Source organism: Oncorhynchus kisutch, linkage group LG3 (genome assembly GCF_002021735.2).
Source record: "Oncorhynchus kisutch isolate 150728-3 linkage group LG3, Okis_V2, whole genome shotgun sequence".
Taxonomy (NCBI): domain Eukaryota; kingdom Metazoa; phylum Chordata; class Actinopteri; order Salmoniformes; family Salmonidae; genus Oncorhynchus; species Oncorhynchus kisutch.
This window is the reverse complement of record NC_034176.2, coordinates 69788728-69809917: the sequence shown is the minus strand read 5'-3', so window position 1 is coordinate 69809917 and position 21190 is coordinate 69788728. Positions and strand designations below refer to the sequence as shown.

Genomic DNA, 21190 nt, shown 5'->3' with positions numbered 1-21190 from the left:
CAGAAACACAATCCACAACAGACATAACGAAAGGTGACTACAATAGAGGAACACAACTGATATGAATTTATAGGCCTAAATCCACACCAAAGCAAAACTCTTAAATGGAAAGTCACAAGGTTGGAGATGATGACTTAAAAGTAACCCAACTTCATTCTCTGCATGTCTGCAATATTGTACAATAATATTAGCATAATCCAGGTGTAGACTTTACTGTGAAATGCTTACTTAGATGCCCTTTCCCAACAATACAGAGTTAATAAATACAAACATTTACAACAACAAAAATATATATACAGTAACACAATGTCAATATGTTTGTGTTTTGTGTGTGTGTGTGTGTGTGTGTTGTGCTGAGGCAGTGCCCCCCAAAAAGGGGGGTCAATGCAAATAGTCTGTGTAGCCATTTTATAAACTGTTCAGCAGTCTTATGACTTAGGGGTAGAAGCTGTTCAGGAGTCTTTTGGTCCCAGACTTGATGCTCTGGTACTGCTTGCCATGTGGTAGCAGAGAGTACAGTCCATGTCTTGGATGGCTGGAGTTTTAGAAAATGATACTGTGGATCCTAAGTGATGTGGTCACCGAGGAACTTGAAGCTCTCAAACCGCTCCACTACAGCCCCGTCGATGTGAATGGGGGTGTGCTCGGCTCTCTGTTTCCTGTAGTCCGCGATCAGCTCTTTTGTCTTGCTGACGTTATTGTCCTGGCACTACACTACCAGGTCTCTGACCTCCTCCGTCTCCTCGTCGGTGTTCAGGCCTAAATCCATTGCATCGTCGGCACACCTAATGATGGGGAAGTAGTATTTACTGATGACCAGAAACAGTGAACACAATTTCAAACACTTCTCTTCTGATAAAAACAATGTGTTCATATTCTGTTAATGAAACACTTATCAGTGAATGTTGTATTCATTGATAACATTTACACTGAGTGTACAAAACATTAAGGCCACCTTCCTAATATTCTTTTGCCCTCAAAACAGCCTCAATTCGTCAGGGCATAGATCCTACAAGGTTCCACAGGGATGCTGGTTCATGTTGACTCCAAATGCTTGCCACAGTTGTGTCAAGTTGGCTGGATGTCCTTTGGGTGGTGGACCATTATTGATAAAAACGGGAAACTGTTGAGCATTGAAAAACCCAGCAGCATTGCAGTTTTTCACACAAACCTGGCACCTACTACCATACCCCGTTCAAAGGCACTTAAATATTTAGTCTTTCCCATTCACCCTCTGAATAGCACACATGTACAGTCTCAATTGTCTCAAGGCTTAAAAATCCTTATCTAATCTGTCTCCTGCTCTTCATCTACACTGACTGAAGTGGATTTAACAAGTGACATCAATCATGGATCATGTCTTTCACCTGGATTCCCCTGGTCAGTCTATGTTATGGAAAGAGCAGTCCATAATGTTTTGTACAGTCAGTGTATGTACACTCAGTGTATGTTTAAAGTTTTGCACAAGATGGTCCAAAAGGTGGTCAGGTACAAAGGCAAGGAAATGATCAGAAGTTCTGTAATTGTATTTGGGCATTTCATTGTTGCTGATCTGCTTTAGATACGCTTCAACACAGATCCCAAAATTGCTTGACGCCATTTAGAAACTGTGAACCCTTGGTGAGGCAAGATCAGAGGCATCCCCCAAGGGTAGGTGCTAGGACCCATTGTGTTCCTTTTACATGTACCCACTTGGCCAGATCTTTTGACAGTGCATTTTTATTATTTAAGCTGGATCCTGGCTAGACCCTTTTTGCAGCAAAATCAAAAACAAGTCATGTTATTCTTTTCAATTGGTAGCCTGCTGTGTGTCAAGGAAGGTTACACCAGAGTGTGTGTGTCAGAGAGGTTAGAGAAGTGCATATGTTAATGTGACATTCACACAGAAGCACACAGTCTCCCTTGACCTTTCTAAACCCTGGGCCTCATGTCTACAACAGTGTTTCTAAAGGTTATAAACAAAACTGGAACAAGCAGCCACTCATATTCTGTCACAAACTGATAAAGCAACATCTTGGGTAAAATTAAGGAAAGGCTCATAGCTATTTTGAACACAACCTTTGCAATGTGTTCAGGTTATATGAGTCAGCTGATTTGTCCTATGAAAATGTAATCTGAATTGGTACGAACAATGTTAAAATAATATGTGTCTTTTATATATAACAATTTTTTTTTTCAATTCTGGCCTTGTCTTAGCATTTAAATAGTGAAAATATTTCATCATTGCTTATGCTCTGAAAAAGTTTTGACAATGTGTTACAAATGATTATGAAGTCATCGGTAAAGCTACAGTTAGCAAATGTGTGACGGGTAATGGATTTGAAATGGAAGTCTCATCCTGCGGAAGACAATGTTGCTTCCTCCAAGGCTATGACTGATTGCATTTTGAGAAGCAACATTAGACATGTGCCAACACCAGGGTTAGTCTAAAATCTCTTTAAATTCCTGTTAATTCAGGAAGTACACAGACATTCCTATTTTAATTATCTTCAATGCTTTTCAATTAGGAACATTTCTAATTGGATTTTGGTGTACGTTCTGAATTGAGTGGAATTTAAAGGAAATTGACCCCAACCCTGTCCAACACACACATTCTACCTCCCACACAGGCACACAGACCCAGACCCAGTCACACACACACACACACACACACACACACACAAACCTATTCCCCCTAAGCTCCTTTCTAGCTGTCAAACTGGTAAACAGTGCTTGAAGCTGTCAGTTCAGAATGTGTGTATCAGTCTGTATCGATCCATGTCTTCATGTTGTCGCATTCTATCTAACAGAGTGCAGTTCAAGGGCCTATAATGGTGGTTTACATCCGTGCTGAGCAGAGCTGAGTGCTATGTCTGTCTAAATAGCCCAGTCTGATTCCTCTTATCGGCCCCTTTTGTTCAGATAAGTCCTACTCAGGTTGACGTGTGGAGCAGATGGGTGTCTGGGGGAACTCAAAGAGAGCTTAGCCAGAGCTACAGGTGTAGAATCTTAATTTGATTACCCTGTCGGAGGGGTAATCAAATTATAATCCACACATTAATTCACATTTCCTGTTGCTGCAGGATTCTTTTCCTGATGTAGCAGAATGGCTCAAATTAATATCCTACATCTGTTTTTACAACTACGCTGGATGCAGGGAATTGGTATTAAAGGTAAAAAATGTCTGGCTGCTAGAAAAATAAAGCAGGATCAAACCTGCTACTTATGTCAAGGCTGTCAAACAGATTCCTACAATCCACTCACTGTCTTGGATAAAACTTGGTTTAGCCAGACACTTCATCACTGCCCAAAACTATCCTTCTCATTTCTCTTTCTTAGCAAACGTTGGCTGACCCTGGCTGCATCTGAGGCGGGGGCTCAATAGCAACTGACAGGGTGTATGATTTCCTCAGAGCCACTCGGATACGCCCGAGCCTCTCCGGAGCGGGGGACAGGACCCAATGAGTGACGCCTCAGCTGCTTCCCGTACCTGGGGATGTGGGTCCCCCTACTCCCCTCCCCCTGTTCACCTCCGTCCACCCAACTGACTCTAATCACTTCTGAAGGACCCCATACGCTACCAGCCCTCGAGTGCACACGTTTCACTCAGGCATTTAGACGGACATCAAAACGCATTACTTCAGAAATCATGAGACGTGTGTGTGTGTGTGTGTGTGTGTGTGTGTGTGTGTGTGTGTGTGTGTGTGTGTGTGTGTGTGTGTGAGGCAGGGTGTGGACATGAAGACATTAACTCTGTCTGCTGACTCAGAGGAACCTGTACAGTTCCTGAGTGGAAGAAAACAGAAGGTCGGTTATGTGTTTATCCTACCAGGGTTATTGAGTACAGCCTGTAGGGAGGTCAGGTAAAAGTAGGCTATGGTTATGATTAAAACATCCTATTGTATCAATCTCTATTTTCATCAATCTTCTGCCTATCTTCTGTCTGCTGGCATTTCTGTCTAGATTGACATTATTCAGGTTTAGAAAAATAGATACAGTATATTCCTTCTAAAACATATGTCCATAAGTTTCCAAAAGTGACATTTACATAGATTTTCTTGGGGTTTATAGCTACATTTCCCCAAAGTGATGCAGTTAGGTGTCATACACTCTTTCCCTTCCTCTCTCCCTGTCCATCATTCCTTTTTCCTCTAAATGAGGTTGAAATGCTGCATGGCTCCTCAGGTCCAGAGCTAACATTGGGTAAATGTGGCCCTAATGACTGCACAGCGGTGATCTCAACACTTTAATGAGAGAGATCTCCTTCTCCACCATGATCAAATGAGTCTAATTTAATTTTCCCTCTTGACCTCTATTTCTCCCCGCAAACAACAAAGCACAGGGGGGTTGTTCAAAGTCCCACAGAGAGAGACAAAGGAAATCAAAGAGAAAAGAGAGAGGGAAGGGAAAGATGCAGAGATAAAGATCAACTTTAATCAGATTAGAACTTCATTGAAGATAGAAACTTTTCATCGTGACAACATTATCTACATTAAGACCGAAACATTTCATAGTGGCAACATTATCTACATTAAATTAGAAACGTTTCATAATGTCAACATTATCTACATTAAGATAGAAACATTTCGTAGTGGCAACATTATCTACATTAAAATAGAAACGTTTCATAATGTCAACATTATCTACAATAAAATGGAAACATTTCGTAGTGGCAACATTATCTACATTAAAATAGAAACATTTCGTAGTGGCAACATTATCTACATTAAAATAGAAACATTTCATAGTGGCAACATTATCTACATTAAAATAGAAACATTTCGTAGTGGCAACATTATCTACATTAAAATAGAAACATTTCGTAGTGGCGACATTATCTACATTAAAATAGAAATGTTACATAGTGGCAACATTATCTACATTAAGATAGAAACATTTCGTAGTGGCAACATTATCTACATTAATAAGATAGAAACGTTTTATAGTGGCAACATTATCTACATTAAGATAGAAACGTTTTATAGTGGCAACATTATCTACATTAATAAGATAGAAACGTTTTATAGTGGCAACATTATCTACATTAAGATAGAAACGTTTTATAGTGGCAACATTATCTACATTAATAAGATAGAAACGTTTTATAGTGGCAACATTATCTACATTAAGATAGAAACGTTTTATAGTGGCAACATTATCTACATTAAGCGCACACAAGCACATACACACAAACAAACACACATACACACATACAAACACGCATACAAACACACATACATGCACATACAAACACACATACATGCACATACAAACACACATACATGCACATACAAACACACATACATGCACATACAAACACACATACACGCACACGCACATACTGTACACGCACATACAGGAGCAAAATTGTGAGAGGAGTAGCAAACACACGTACACACCTGGAAACACACACACATACACACACATACAAACACACATACACGCATACAAACATACACACACACATTCAAACACACATACACACATACATGCACATACAAACACACATACACATATACATACACACATACAAACACACATACAAATACACGCACATACAAACACACATACACTCACACGCACCTACAAACACACATACACACATACATGCACATACAAACACACGTACACATATACAAACACGCATACATACACACATGCACACATACAAACACACATACACACATACAACCACATATACATGATTAGAAACACACATACACACATACAAACACACACACACATACACACATACAAACACACATTGACACATACAAGTACACATACAAACGTACACACATACACACACGTACAGGCATACACTTAATGGGTTAAGATAACAACATAGTCATTAAACAGCAACTAGAAGAACACATATGTCATACATATGGAGGTATATGTTTCTATAGACAGGCAACACAGTCAGTCCTGTCGTTAATGAGCTGCTTCCTTCAGGAGTGGATACCATGGCGACCACTTCATAACCAACCCTGTGACCGCGTTGTGACCACGGCGTCACCAGCTAGGAAAACACAACACAAGTGTCTGGATCGGAAGCGACCGCCTTGCGTGCCGGTGCAACCACATCCAGAGGCCACATGTGCATTCTCAGAATGATGTCATCTATAGTGAGGAAGGATTACCACCTCCTCCCTCTTCCTTTTTCCTCTTGTTCTCCCCACTCTTCATGTTGCACCTCTCCTCTCTCCCCAGCCTCTCTCGTTTTCCTCTCTCTCTTCATGTTGCACCTCTCCTCTCTCCCCAGCCTCTCTCTCTTCATGTTGCACCTCTCCTCTCTCCCCAGCCTCTCTCGTTTTCCTCTCTCTCTTCATGTTGCACCTCTCCTCTCTCCCCAGCCTCACTCTCTCTTCATGTTGCGCCTCTCCTCTCTCCCCATCCACTTTTGTTTTCCTCTCTCTCTTCATGTTGCACCTCTCCTCTCTCCCCAGCCTCTCTCATTTTCATCTCTCTCCATGTTGCACCTCTCCTCTCTCCCCAGCCTCTCTCTCTTCATATTGTACCTCTCCTCTCTCCCCAGCCTCTCTCATTTTCATCTCTCTCTCCATGTTGCGCCTCTCCTCTCTCCCCATCCTCTCTCATTTTCATCGCTCACTCTATGTTGCACCTCCCCTCTATCCTTTTCATCTCTATCCCCATTATCTCTTATTTTCTTTTCTTCCTCTCCCCCCAGCCCTGCAGCTTATGTTACTCAATCACTCTCTTCCCTTCTTTCCCCTGCTGCCCTCTCTCCTTTCCTTTTCCAATTATCTCCCTTTCCCTCTCTTTCCCTTTCCAATTAACAGCTGACCACCTCCCAGCCGTTCATCCCCATGGGATCTTGGTGAACTTTCATCTCTAGATGGAGGTGCATCTAACTGGAGGAGATTGAGCTTCCATTTGGCTATATGAGATCCACCCATGATGAGTTTTCAAAATCAGAACCTGAATGCAACTCCTCTTTCACAATTTTGCTCCCTTCTTCACTCCCCTCCCCCTTCCACTCTTAGAGGAAAAGGGCAATCAAACTGTGTGCCATCAAATATTATGCTTATCCATCCATATCACTGAGTGGATTATTTCCCAGTAAAGAGAGGAAACAGACTTTGAGCAAAAATAAAATAAAATAACATCTGAATGATGAAATTGAACCATTTCCCTCTGTTTTTACCGCCCCTGCAACAGTCCCCTGGCTCCTAAAAATAAGCACAGCCTTTGCTGTAGGCTACCATTAACTAGAGACTAGAGGGAGGCTAAGGCAGGGTAAGGCAGTCTAACATATGTGTGGTTGCACTCCCCGCGTAAAAGCCCATATGTGATAATTACAAACACAAACCCGTTGGATCATAAATAGTTTTATTACGCAAGTCTGCTGAGTCACTGCTGTGAGCTGGCGGGGAATGAGTCAATTGGCTTCTCTGAAAAATAATAGATGTGATTGTGTTTGTTCACCTTCATATGCAAACATCACGAAATGCTATGAGGAACACGTTCAGTGTGTTGTCTTTTCTATATGCAAAATGTATTCTGTTGTAGTTCTATGCTTTGGACAGGAAAAGTTAGACCTAGACCTACAGTCAGGTCCATAATTATTGGCACCCTTGACAAAGATGAGCAAAAAAGATTGTATAAAATAAATTATACAAATACTGAGATATATTGGATGCAATTGTATTATTTTATACTACAATAATTGCTCAGAGTAAGTTATTTTGTTCAATAAGTCATATTAAACAAAAACAGGGGTCAGAATGATTGGCACCCCTGTTATCAGTACTCCAGTATCCTACCCTTGTGAGGATAACGCCACTGAGCCTTTTTCTCTAATGTTTTATGAGATTGGAGAACACATTGGGAGGGATCTTAGACCATTCCCCCACATGGAATCTTTCCAGATCTAAGGATCTTTTCAAACCATAAGTTTCAATGGGGTTCAAGTCCGGAATCAAAATGTTGATTTATTGGTCAATTAATAATTTATTTGTGGCCATGTGGGTTTGGCATTGAAAAACAGAAGCATACGCAGAACAGTACCTCATACCTACGGTAAAATATGGTGATGGATCTTTGATGTTATGGGGCTATTTTGCTTCCACTGGTCCTGGGGCCCATATTAAGCTCAACGGAAGCAATATCTTTACCAAGTACCAGGACATTTTAGCTAAAAACCTGGTTGCCTCTGCTAGGAGGCTGACAATTGGCCAGCAATGTTTCTTCCAGCAAGACAATAACCCCAAGCACACTTTAAAATCCACAAAGAAATTGTTAATTTTCGACTAAATCAAAAATTTGCAATGGCCATCTCAGTCTCTGAACTTTAACCCCACTGAAAACCTGTGGTTTGCATTGAAGAGGGCAGTCCATAAGTGCAAATGATATCAAGGATCTGGAAAGATTCTATATGGAGGAACGGTCTAAGATCCTTCCCAAAGTGTTCTCCAATCTCTCTCTTTTTTTAATACTCAGTGTCATTATCCTTGCAAGGGGAGGGTGCTAAAGTATTGAAAACAGGGATGCCAGTACATTTGACCCCTAAAACCTCTTTCTCTAAGCAATTGTATTAGTATAAATTAATATAATGTCCCAATTTTAGCATATAATATAGCTCAGCATTTGTATAATATATTTGATACAGTCTTTTTGCTAATCTTTATGACCTTTATCAAGGGTGCCAGTAAATATGGACCTGCCTGTAGGCTACGTATAGGATCAAAGGCGAGATAAATAAATATACGCATTGCTTTAAATTGCCTTCTTCAAATATCTATAAACACAGCACTTTAAGTCTAGGAAAATGTGCATGATATGACGACAGCCTATATGCAAACTATAAACTGACTCATTAGTTTATAGTTTCCTTGTTGAGATAACTGAAGGCATTTTCTCAGTGTCAAACCTTCCCATCACAAACAAGAAGGAACAGAAGCAGAGACAAGCATGCTGATAAAAAAATAAAACGTTATTTTCAGCACAGTAAACATCTAACTTCTATGCTTATCCCCTCGACGCTGCCTTTATTTGCAGTTTTATATGGTCTACTCTGTGGTTGCGTTGTAGGAGGACAAGAGGCGGATGAAAACGTTTCAACCCGAGCTGTGACCGCAGTGGCTTCATGACACCTGCTGGTTTATTACCCAGCTATCACTGGCCTTCCCCGCTCTGTTTGCATCTTCTCCGCGGAGAGCACCGCGTCTCTCCGCATCCATGCCGGATAGGCATATTCTCATCTTCCTCCTACGTATTCAATTGAAGACTGAAATAAACCGCGGGAGAGCTTTGAAACAATGTTACAGAAGATTAAGTAGCATATGTCTCGCAGGTTAGATCAATTATCAATGAAAACGTGTGATTGCGCTAACACTTCCCGTTTATTTGTATTACTGGGCAAGTCAGTTATGAACAAATTCTTATTTTCAATGACGGCCTAGGAACAGTGGGTTAACTGCCTGTTCAGGGGCAGAACGACAGATTTGTAACTTGTTAGCTCGGGGATTTGAACTTGCAACCTTACGGTTACTAGTCCAATGCTCTAACCACTAGGCTACCCTGCCGCCCCAATCGATTTGTAGCCTACATGTTTCTTGTTATACATCTGAGAAAACAACTCCCACAACTATTTCAAAGGGCTAATCGAAAATACGCAATTCTTTGACTTTTTACCCTCCTGGAATGTTGCTGTTGTTTCTTGTAAAACTCCATTAAGATGTATATAATCAATGATGCAATAGTAATCAAACATGATAATAAAGAGCTGATATAAAGTATAGGTATACAGCATCACTAGCACACCCTGCTTAAGTCCCATATCCAAGCAAGGCTCTTTTTTTCTCTCGTATTTCCAAGGGCTCCGAAGCATGGGAGCTAGAGGGAGAGCCAGAGGACACAAAGAAACGGGGAAACAAGACTATACAGTACTTGAATAGAATGAGAGAGGCAGAGAATTTTAATTGAAAAGAAAATCATTTTAAAGCTGGATTACAGTATGCCTATACCATAGGAACTATTGACCTATATGGGAGATGAAAGTTCACTGAGGCCCCATGGGTATTGTGGGTGATACTGATGAGAATGCATGACAGGGCATCATTATTTCATATTGCTGCTATAACAAAGACAGTGGGCCTATATAATTTCTGGTGTTGGTTTCCTGATTGTTTTTCAAGATCTGTTGTGGTCAGTTATAGATTTCAGGCTAATGTAAAAACTGTGACATGGACTGCCCCCAACTTGTGATCATTGTTGATTCATCATTCGAAACAGATTAAAACAATAGTTTATTGATTATTGTGACCATTCTCCTTCTCTGTCAGTGACCATTCTTTTTCAGTGGCATCAGCTGGACTGTTGGTGAAAGAAGCCAATATAAGGTTAAGAATGAAGTCCCTGGAAGCTCGTTCCACATTCCATGTGTTTAACTTCATTCCCTCTAAATGAAGGGCTTATCGGCCCTGTCGCTCTCTTTCAAACACAGACACACACACACACACACACACACAATACAGACTGTGAAGGGGGGGGTGGCGTTTAGCATGCATTATTAATTACTATTTGAGCATCTGTCTGTGTCTGTGCGGTCGGCTCAGGGGGCTTGGGGGCGGGGGGGGGATCCGCGGCTGAGCAAACACACAGGCAGATTCCAGCTAGAATGTCAAACGCGTCCCTCCGTCACTGCAGCCATTGGTAGAAATGTCTGTTTCCAGTCTGTTGGCTAGGTGCATTTAGGTCGTTGGGCTCATAGCCTGCGTCCATGCCTTGGCGACAGCCGCGCTACGCGCTACACTGCTCCGCTATTTTCCCTGACCCTGTGTAGGCTCTCGCGCTCAGTTAAGCAAACACTAGACCCACTGATCATCAGACGCTCTTCAACAAATCAGTGTGCGATTCTGCGAGAGCGAGTGCACATCGTAAACTATTCTTTCTCTGCACTCTATATCTCTCCAGGATGGATTTACCTTTAGCGGAGACAGCTACCTCGTATCCCGAGTGAGGGGAGTCTTATCAATTGCCAAGTTTCGTCTATTCCTGGAGTTTTGAGTGGTGAAGAAAGCGTTTTTTCCTCCCTTGAGCCTCACTAGTTTTTCACCACCTTTGCTCGCATCAGCTGGAGCGAGAGCTGCCGCTTCACAATGGCAGGAGCGGGAATATTTCCGTGCATTCTGCTGTTACAGTGTTTTATCTCCACTGCGCTGTGCAACGCCGGATTCGCCTTCACGGAAGAGCCATCGGAGAGAGCTGGGAAGTCAGACGGGTATTGTGGTCGGATATTACGGGCTCAGGGCACTCGGAAGGAAGGCTACAACGAGTTTCGGCTCCGGGTCGAGGGGGACCCAGAAAATTATCAGCCTGGGAGCACTTACAGAGGTAGTGTATTCCGTCCCATTACGCGCACATTGTCTGACACACAATAGGGTATTTTTTGCCTACTCTATTTCTCTTTTGTGTTCAATTCATGTGAAGACGCAGTGTTGTGGTCATTTATAAGGACGTGATAGCCTAGAAGCCAGAGCTGTGTTATGACAAGTCAAACTCTCTTGTGGAAAGAGGAGTTGGACACAGACCAGAATGCCCTCATACTGTATCTTTATAGGCGTCTGTTTTTTTGCTGAAATATTTGCAACTTGTGATGCTCTGACTTAATGACTCCACCTGCGAACTCATTTGTCATTATAGTTAACATTTTGATTCATTAGTCTAACAAAAGTCCCATTTAGGCTCAATCACTCATCACGTCACAGTTTTATTCGAACACATTGTCTCAGGGAAGCTATTGTATATCAATACAGTAATTATAATGACACGAATAATGACAGCAATTGCCAGTTGTGTCAGCAAGTGAAACGCTCATTTCCCTTCTGATTGATATAGCCTATAAAGATCTCATTCCTATGAGGAACGAATCGAGGAGGGTTAGTGCTTTTAGATTTTGCATACCTTTATTAAACCTATCAATCTCTTCCCCATCAGTTTGCTTTCTTCACTGACTGTGTGTTTGTGATCCCCAGTGACTCTGTATGCATCCAGTCCCGCTTACTTCAGAGGTTTCACCCTCATCGCTCTGAGGGAGGGCAGGGAAGGAGACAAAGAAGATGACTATGCTGGCAATTTCCAGGTAAGACAACAAGGAGATTTGCAATTATATGTCATTAAAATGATACAAAATGAAAATGTAGATATTACAACACGCATCTTTATTTTCTTCTAAATGACCTGCAGTTATTCAGGTGAAAGTAGCGTTCTTTTAGATGTAGTCAGTCATTAGAGGCTAGCAGATTCATTACTTACTGTACCAACAACGGCTGCAAATTAAAATAAAACTACATCACGTTTTGAAGTTCACCTTCCTTGCTTTGTCTATCATGAATCTAGAAAATACGTTTTGTAGGTCAGATTGCAGTATTTATTTGGTTTCATAGCACAAACGTTTGTTAGAACAGTTCTCAGACTGGCTATCACCAGGTCGAGAGCAGGATGTCCAGGCAAGTGCTGGGGGTTGTCTAGTAACATTTGCCTTCAGAGGGAGACAATGTCTTCATAGCGGTCAAAACAGCTAGCCGACAGCTAAAATGTCTAGGAAAAAATAAGATTTCAGCTAATAGAGAGAAGTATCTAACAAAATAACTACATTAAGGCATTCACTAATCATAAAATATTTACGTTTAATAGAAATGTGGGTACATTTGTGGACAAAATTCCTACTTACTCAACCTTTAATAAGTTTATCCACAGTGTAAGTCAATGACATTTTGAATATACTGTATTTCAAGTTTGCAGTGTACGTTTTTATACCCTATTCATATTATGGAGTCAGTCAGCCAGTCAGTCACTGGGGGAAAGCAGTCCCAGCGAATAGGGAGTGTATTGATGCAGTCATGTGATATACAGGTGCAAGGATATCCTCTCTCCCAGAGCAGAGCAGAGCCAACACACTTAACCACACCTGGCAGAACACTTACATCAACACCATATGCTGCCTCTGGACACCGTCTCCTGCACACTGCTGTGCCGGCTCTCACCCAGTCCGCTGTGTGTGTGTGTGTGTTTGAGAGCGAGAACTCCCAACATAATCTGTCCCCTCTCAGACCCCTCCTGCCAGAGTCCTTCTGTTTCACGCATCATCTTGGAGGAAGCGCGATTACTCTCATCTCGTTTCCTCTAATACCTCTATTTACATCCCCCTGTGTGTGTGTGTGTGTGTGTGTGTGAGAAAAAGAGAGTCTGTGTGAAAATGGAAAAGGGAGCCTTGTGCCAGTCAGGGGGAGCCCAGGTGTGTGAAATTTGGCAATGCATGCATGTACGGTGCACACATGCACACACAAATCTGGCCAGGTTCCGTGCGAAGATCGTTCCCAGCCTACACAGACGGCTCCAACTGGACTGGAAAAGGGAGGGAGCGAGAGAGGAAGAAGGAGGGATGGCGGAAGTGTTTTCACACTTAGATGTCAGGGGATATTGTAGGACATGTCCCCAGCTCTGATGAGGCCCTCCGGTTTCTAGTGTGGTGAGAGATGGGCTGGGTGGAGACAGAGGTTTCAGGCCAAGAACACACAGCAGGTGAATTGGCCAAGAATAAGTTGTTTATAGGTTTTATAACCAGATTGCTGGGCCAGAGGACTGATACTCCTCTCTTACAAACACTATTTTAAGCAAACAATGTTATGAAGCCATTTGTTAAACTAGTCACGCACAACCTGACTGAAATCTTTGAGTGATATGAATAAATCAATGAATACTGAGCTCCTATAATGCTTCAGGAAAAAAATCTTCTGACAAGGTGGAACTTCTGCAATATATACATTATATTTATGACCTTTATATAAATCATTTTCACACCTTGTAACAACTGTAAATGTAATAACTTTCTATTTGTAATAACTTGTAAAAAAAAACATTTTGGTACATTTTATAATTTGCCGATAAACATAATAAAATGTTGAACGGTAAACATAATATTTTTTAACGCTAAATGTTAATTCCATTAACCGGTAGTTATTACATTAACTGGTTGTTAACAACTTTTTTTCATGAATAATGTAATAACTTCAACCAATCACGTAATAACAAACCAAAATATATTTTTTTTATGTAGTACTTCAGTCAATTTGATGCACATACAGTACCAGCACCCACTGCCAATTACAATTAACAGTTAACCCACTGTTCCTAGGCTGTCATTGAAAATAAGAATTTGTTCTTAACTGACTTGCCTAGTTAAATAAAGGTAAAATAAATAAATAAATAAATATATATTTATATACATGTTCTCACCTGGGATTTAAACTCACAACCTCGTTGTTCACTGCATTACAATCTTCCTTCAATGCCACCATGTCTGTGTCATTGACTGATTTCAAATGTAATCCTATTCCTACACTTTATACTTCAAAGTAACTGTTAAAAATACACTCAAGAAAAACTATTGTATTTTTTTTGTCCGTTTTTTTAGACAGAATAATATGCCCCACCAACATTAGACAACTTTACTTAAAACTCAAACTGAAATAAGTAAATTAAATCTATGAGAGAATCTTTGGAGGTATTTAAAAAAAATCTTACCTAATTTGCACACAATGTATATAGAATTTCAAATGTATCTTTTTTATTTTATACTGTATTATTGACTGTATGTATGTTTATTCCATGTGTAACTCTGTGTGGTTGTATGTGTCGAACTGCTTTGCTTTATCTTGGCCAGGTCACAGTTGCAAATGAGAACTTGTTCTCAACTAGCCTACCTGGTTAAATAAAGGTGAAATAAAAATACCAAAAATTTAAAAAATTGTCAGATTACCTGATAACTAAATGGCATGCTTTTGCTAAGGGCAGAGATGTATTCTAAGTAATGTATATGTAAGGGACTTCTGAAATTCTACAGACTTTGTGGCACAGCAGAAAGATCGGCATGTCCCAAATCTAGAGGTTGTGAGTTTAAATCCCAGGTGGGGTCATATTGAAAAGTCAGTACTGAAGTTATCATGTCAAATGTAATCACATTGTCATTTATGGAAGAATTCTACACTGTTTTAGCTGAACAGCTTACCACTAACCTTAAAACACCCATAACATTTCCTTACTTTACTTATAACGGTTTTGGGACACCTAGGACAATCACGTGACAAATGCCTCCAAGAACGTCCAGGGTAGCTTCAGAGCACCATGACACAACATCGCAAGAACGTCCTAAAAACATCCTCGGGGAAGACCCGGGACCAACTGGGAACTAGACAAAAGCTCCAGGGGATCATCACACAATATCCCAAGAACGTACTAAAAGCGTACTTGGTGACGTCCCCAGGACAAACCGGGAACTAGACAATACTTCCAGGGGACCATGACAGAAACCCCCAAGAACATCCTAAAAACATGCGGGGATGCCCTGGGACCAATTGTTTTTGAAAAATGGTCACTCAGAGAACTTTCCCTTGGGACATCACATAACGTCCTAAGCACTACTAAAATTAACATCCTGAAAAGGTCATAAAAAGGTCCTGACATGGTCCTCAGTGACGTCCTGGAAAGGTATAGGGAACTAGACAAAGGTCCCCCAGAGAACGTTCTCTTGGGAACATCACTTGACGTCCTAAGAACAAGACAAATGAAATTCTTAAGAACGCTCTTAAAATGTCCTGACATGTCTCTCTGTGATGTCCTGGGAACTTACAGGAAACTAGACAAAGGTCTCCCAGAAAATGTTCCCTTGGGACCATCACGTGACGTTCTTAGAACGTTCTCAGAACATCAGAGCGATAACATCACAGCGAAACCCTTAAGGGACATAATGGGAAAGCTGCCGAATGTCTTTTAGGACGTCCCATGTTTGCTGGGTTACTGCTGTTCAACTTTAATCTTAACAAATTCATGTACTGTATGTGCATGTATTCTGTTTTTTTTCTGTTTATAGTGTGCAGATTCATAAATTCAGCCCATCATAATATACGATTGTTTTATTCCATACTCCAAACAATGTACAGTTGAAGTGGGAAGTTTACATACACCTTAGCCAAATACAATTAAACTCAGTTTTTCACAATTCCTGACATTTAATCAAAGTAAAAATTCCCTGTCTTAGGTCAGTTAAGATCTCCACTTTATTTTAAGAATGTGAAATGTCAGAATAATAGTAGAGAGAATTATTTATTTCAGCTTTTATTTCTTTCATCACATTGCCAGTGGGTCAGAAGTTTACATACACTCAATTAGTATTTAGTAGCATTTCCTTTAAATTGTTTGGTCAAATGTTTCGGGTAGCCTTCCACAAGCTTCCCACAATAAGCTGGGTGAATTTTGGCCCATTCCTCCTGACAGAGCTGGTGTAACTGAGTCAGGTTTCTAGGCCTCCTTGCTTGCAAATGCTTTTTCAGTTCTGCCCACAAATGTTCTATAGGATTGAGGTCAGGGCTTTGTGATGGCCACTCCAATACCGGTTGTCCTTAAGCCATTTTGCAACAACTTTGGAAGTATGCTTGGGGTCATTGTCCATTTGGAAGACCCATTTGCGACCAAGCTTTAACTTCCTGACTGATGTCCTGAGATTTTGCTTCAATATATCCATTTTTCATGCCATCTATTTTGTGAAGTGCACCAGTCCCTTCTCCAGCAAAGCACCCCCACAACATGATGTTCTTTGGCTTACAAGCCTCCCCCTTTTTCCTCCAAACATAATGATGGTCATTATGGGCAAACAGTTCTATTTTTATTTCATGAGACACGAGGACATTTCTCTAAAAAGTATGATCTTTGTCCCCATGTGCAGTTGCAAACCGTAGTCTGGCTTTTTTATGGCGGTTTTGGAGCAGTGGCCTTTCAGGTTATGTCGATTTGCTGTTGTTCTGGGATTGATTTGCACATTTCACACCAAAGTACGTTCATCTATAGGAGACAGAACATATCTCCTTCCTGAGCGGTATGGCGGCTGCGTGGTCCCATGGTGTTTATACTTGCGTACTATTGTTTGCACAGATGAACGTGGTACCTTCAGGTGTTTGGAAATTTCTCCCAAGGATGGACCAGACTTGTGGAGGTCTGCATTTTTTTCTGAGGTCTTGGCAGATTTTTTATTTATTTTCCCATGATGTCAAGCAAAGAGGCACTGAGTTTGAAGGTAGGCCTTGAAAAACATCCACAGGTACACCTACAATTGACTCAAATTATGTCAATTAGCCTATCAGAAGCTTCTAAGGCCATGACATCATTTTCCAAGCTGTTTAAAGGCACAGTCAACTTAGTGTATGTAAACTTCTGACTCACTGGAATTGTGATACAGTGAATTATAAGTGAAATCATCTGTATGTAAACAATTGTTGGAAACATTACTTGTGTCATGCACAAAGTAGATGTCCTAACCGAGTTGCCAAAATTATAGTTTGTTAACAAGAAATGTGTAGAGTGGATGAAAAACAAGTTTTAATGACTCCAACATAAGTGTATGTAAACTTCAGACTTCCATCTGTATATAGCCTGTAAGCATGGTTTACAGAACCACTTTTTGATACACTGCACCACACATTTCACCTCCTCACAGATAGTTTTCAAGGTCACAGTACAGTTGAGACAGACTGGTGTCTAACCTAGGTCTCCTGCAGGCCACAATACTGTGTTAACCTGCTAATCTTAAATGTAGGCATTAGCGCAGGGACAAATCTTAGCTTACACAAATGTTTAAGTCTCAGACAAGTTTAATTACACCTACATCACTTTTCATTTGCTATCCCCTACGGTGGCCACGAGTAAGGCACTGCTACGGGCAAGGGCAAGGCTGACCATGTTCTGCTCCAAGCCTGTTCTCTGTTTGGTGTCATAGGGTTGGGTACGGTGACAACAAAAATACATGTCTCCATTATACAATAGGCTTTTATTTTGAAATAAAATGTTCCCTGAATATGTGTGTTTATGTATCATTTTGTGCCTATGTATTCGTGTGAGTGTGTGTATGCATATGTGTGTTTGTAATACAAGTTGAGTCTGTATGTGTGGAAATAAACCAGTATGTGTGTTTTGGCAAAACCGAAGGTGGTATAAATCTGCATCAATAACACCTTTATGAAATAATTCATAACCCCTTCATGAATGTTGCAGTATCATTCATCAACCTTCATAGCGCATTAAACATCAGTCTTATGTAATCTTCACAGCAAAAGTCATGTTTTCATTCCAGTATTATAGTATAAATATCTGGTTTGATTGAGCTTGATGGTTGCTGGTGCTGCTGACTGGGCTCGTTTTGCACAGCACAATACTTTTATAGTCTCTGCTGAGCTGAAGCCAAGGTGTTAGCTTGTGGAGCTAATGCAAGTCTTCAGGTTTCAGGCAAGTTTTCTCATCATGTTAATTTGACACCATTTGCCTTGGTGGCATCCAAATCTAACATCCAGATTTGAAATCGTTTAAATACTTTGAGCGTTTGCTTGAGCCTGCCTGGAGTGCCAGATTGATGGGTTTTTGCACTTTTAGGACTATTCCATGTCCATCAAAACAAGGGAAGTAATACATGATAACAGTGATGTTGGGATGTTTTTACGTCATCAATTGACATTATTATGTTTTTACACCTTTGAAAAGAAGAGTGCAGTTAGTTCAACACATTTCCATTCACTGGTGAAGTGATAAAGGATTAGTGGAAAAGGGCAATATCAAACCTCATCAATGTGAAGGAAACAGGAGGGTGAGGGAATGCCTCTGTCCCTGATCCATCCCATCCAACTACTGCCAACCAACCTCGCTGTGAGACTCTCAGCAGTCAAGTCAATCGTCCCCTGCGTCTTTTGCTTACCGACTTATCTCCCCTTTTCACCTCCCAAACTTGCTTCTCTGTTTGCACACCAGTCTTGTCTCCCTGTATTGTCATACCTTACGTCTCTCACCATCCTCCTTTAGGGGAGTATTATTCACTCTTCCACTCAACCTCACTCCTTACCACCTGCCCGAGGTAGTATACAGTGATCCAATCAGCAAGGGGTGAATGTATGTGTACAAGCCAGGTGGTTGGGTTTAAGAGCAGCCATAACTAGCAGAACTGGTAGCAGACTCTTGTGAACCTGTTGGTTTCATTCCCTTTCCACATAAAGCTGAATGTTTTACAGTTGACCGTTTCTTGTGTTGAGGCGAGTTTTACAGTATAGCACTTCAGTTACTCACAGTTACTACTATGTCATGACCGAGCGCACAACCCTCGAAGAATGTAGGAAGGAAGGAAAAAAGAGGGTGTTTTTATCATTTGTTCCTTCTCCTGCCACATCTCATTACCCTCTTTGCTGCTGTACGGTTTTTATGTTCGGCTGTTTTATTTTTCCCTGCCATTGATCTCCTGCTGTTGTTATTTAGTACCAGCCTTGAGGTTTCTTCTTATTCGAGGCGAGGGGGGTGGGTGAGGGGTTTGGTGGGTGGGTTAGGGGGCGCAGCACGGCGTGACAGAGCATCGTAAATGGCAGAGGGTGAAAAAGGGAAGCGCTGTATCGTCCAGTCAGCTCCAATCACTCAGCTCTACACACACTGACAGCACTGCTATATTTGCTGTGGGATACGAGGGGTAAACTGAAATATCTGCTGTGGTGATACGAGGGGTAAACTGAAATATCTGCTGTGGGATACGAGGGTTAAAGTGAAATATCTGCTGTGGGATACGAAGGATAAACTGAAATATCTGCTGTGGTGATACGAGGGTTAAAGTGAAATATCTGCTGTGGGATACGAGGGTTAAAGTGAAATATCTGCTGTGGGATACGCGGGTTAAAGTGAAATATCTGCTGTGGGATACGAGGGTTAAAGTGAAATATCTCCTGTGGTGATACGGGGGTTAAAGTGAAATATCTGCTGTGGGATACGAGGGTTAAAGTGAAATATCTGCTGTGGGATACGAGGGTTAAAGTGAAATATCTGCTGTGGGATACGAGGGTTAAAGTGAAATATCTGCTGTGGTGATACGAGGGGTAAACTGAAATATCTGCTGTGGTGATACGAGGGGTAAACTGAAATATCTGCTGTGGTGATACGAGGGGTAAACTGAAATATCTGCTGTGGTGATTATGAGGGGTAAACTGAAATATCTGCCTTGGTGATACGAGGGGTAAACTGAAATATCTGCTGTGGTGATTACGAGGGGTAAACTGAAATATCTGCGGTGGTGATACGAGGGGTAAACTGAAATATCTGCTGTGGTGATTATGAGGGGTAAACTGAAATATCTGCTGTGGTGATACGAGGGGTAAACTGAAATATCTGCTGTGGTGATTACGAGGGGTAAACTGAAATATCTGCTGTGGTGATACTCGGGGTAAACTGAAATATCTGCTGTGGTGATATGAGGGGTAAACTGAAATATCTGCTGTGGTGATTATGAGGGGTAAACTGAAATATCTGCTGTGGTGATACGAGGGGTAAACTGAAATATCTGCTGTGGTGGTTTGAGGGGTAAACTGAAATATCTGCTGTGGTGATACGAGGGGTAAACTGAAATATCTGCTTTAGGAATATGAGGGGGAATTTGATTGTTAGCGCTCTTGTAGAGGTCTTGACAAGCACAAGTGCAATGACTGTGTTGTGTTTATGTTGATACTAATGTATCTAACAATTGAAATGGGTGTTTATTGTTGTATTTATAGGTACACAGAACGTAATAAACCAAAACACGCAAACACACTAATACAGTATCAATACCCACTACTATGTCTGGTACGGTACACAGTACACACGGAGTACAACATCTATGCATACATAAGCAGACTTTAGATGTCTCCTCATCCTCCCCTCTCCCCTTTCTTCTTCCCTTCTACTTCCCGTCCTCTCTTCCTCCCCCCATTCCTCTGCTGCTCTAGAGGAGTTCCTTTCACTGTCAACCTTAATTACATGCAAACAATCCACATACACACACACACAAACATGCACGTACACGCACGCACGCACACACACACACACACACAAACAATGCATGTACATACGCACGCACGCATGCACACACACACAAACACACACACACAAATACACTCTCACACACCACCCGTCTTCCTATCATCAGCCAGTTCTATTGGAGGCATGACGCACAGCCCCTTTCAAACACAACTATCTGCTCCTGCCTGGTAGGACAGAAACTGTATCAGATTCAACACTGATTCAAAGTTCACACCCAGCACAAACACTTCTATCTGCCTCCTCACTTTCTTGACATCCCCTCTTGTTTTGTCGTCTCGCCCTGCTGTGAAGTGATGTGTAGTCAGAAATCCAT

General features: G+C 41.3%; 1 protein-coding gene across 1 annotated transcript in view; it reads left to right on the top strand.

Annotated features, from left to right (window-relative positions):
* The first annotated feature begins 10241 nt into the window (after window positions 1–10241).
* Window positions 10242–21190, top strand: part of LOC109888407 (spondin-1-like) — a 115027-nt gene continuing 104078 nt past the window's right edge. Inside the window, exons 1-2 of the mRNA XM_031815835.1 lie at window positions 10242–11337; window positions 11979–12085. Coding sequence (XP_031671695.1) covers window positions 11103–11337; window positions 11979–12085 — 342 coding nt within the window. The 5' untranslated portion in view covers window positions 10242–11102. The remainder of the gene's footprint in view (window positions 11338–11978; window positions 12086–21190) is intronic.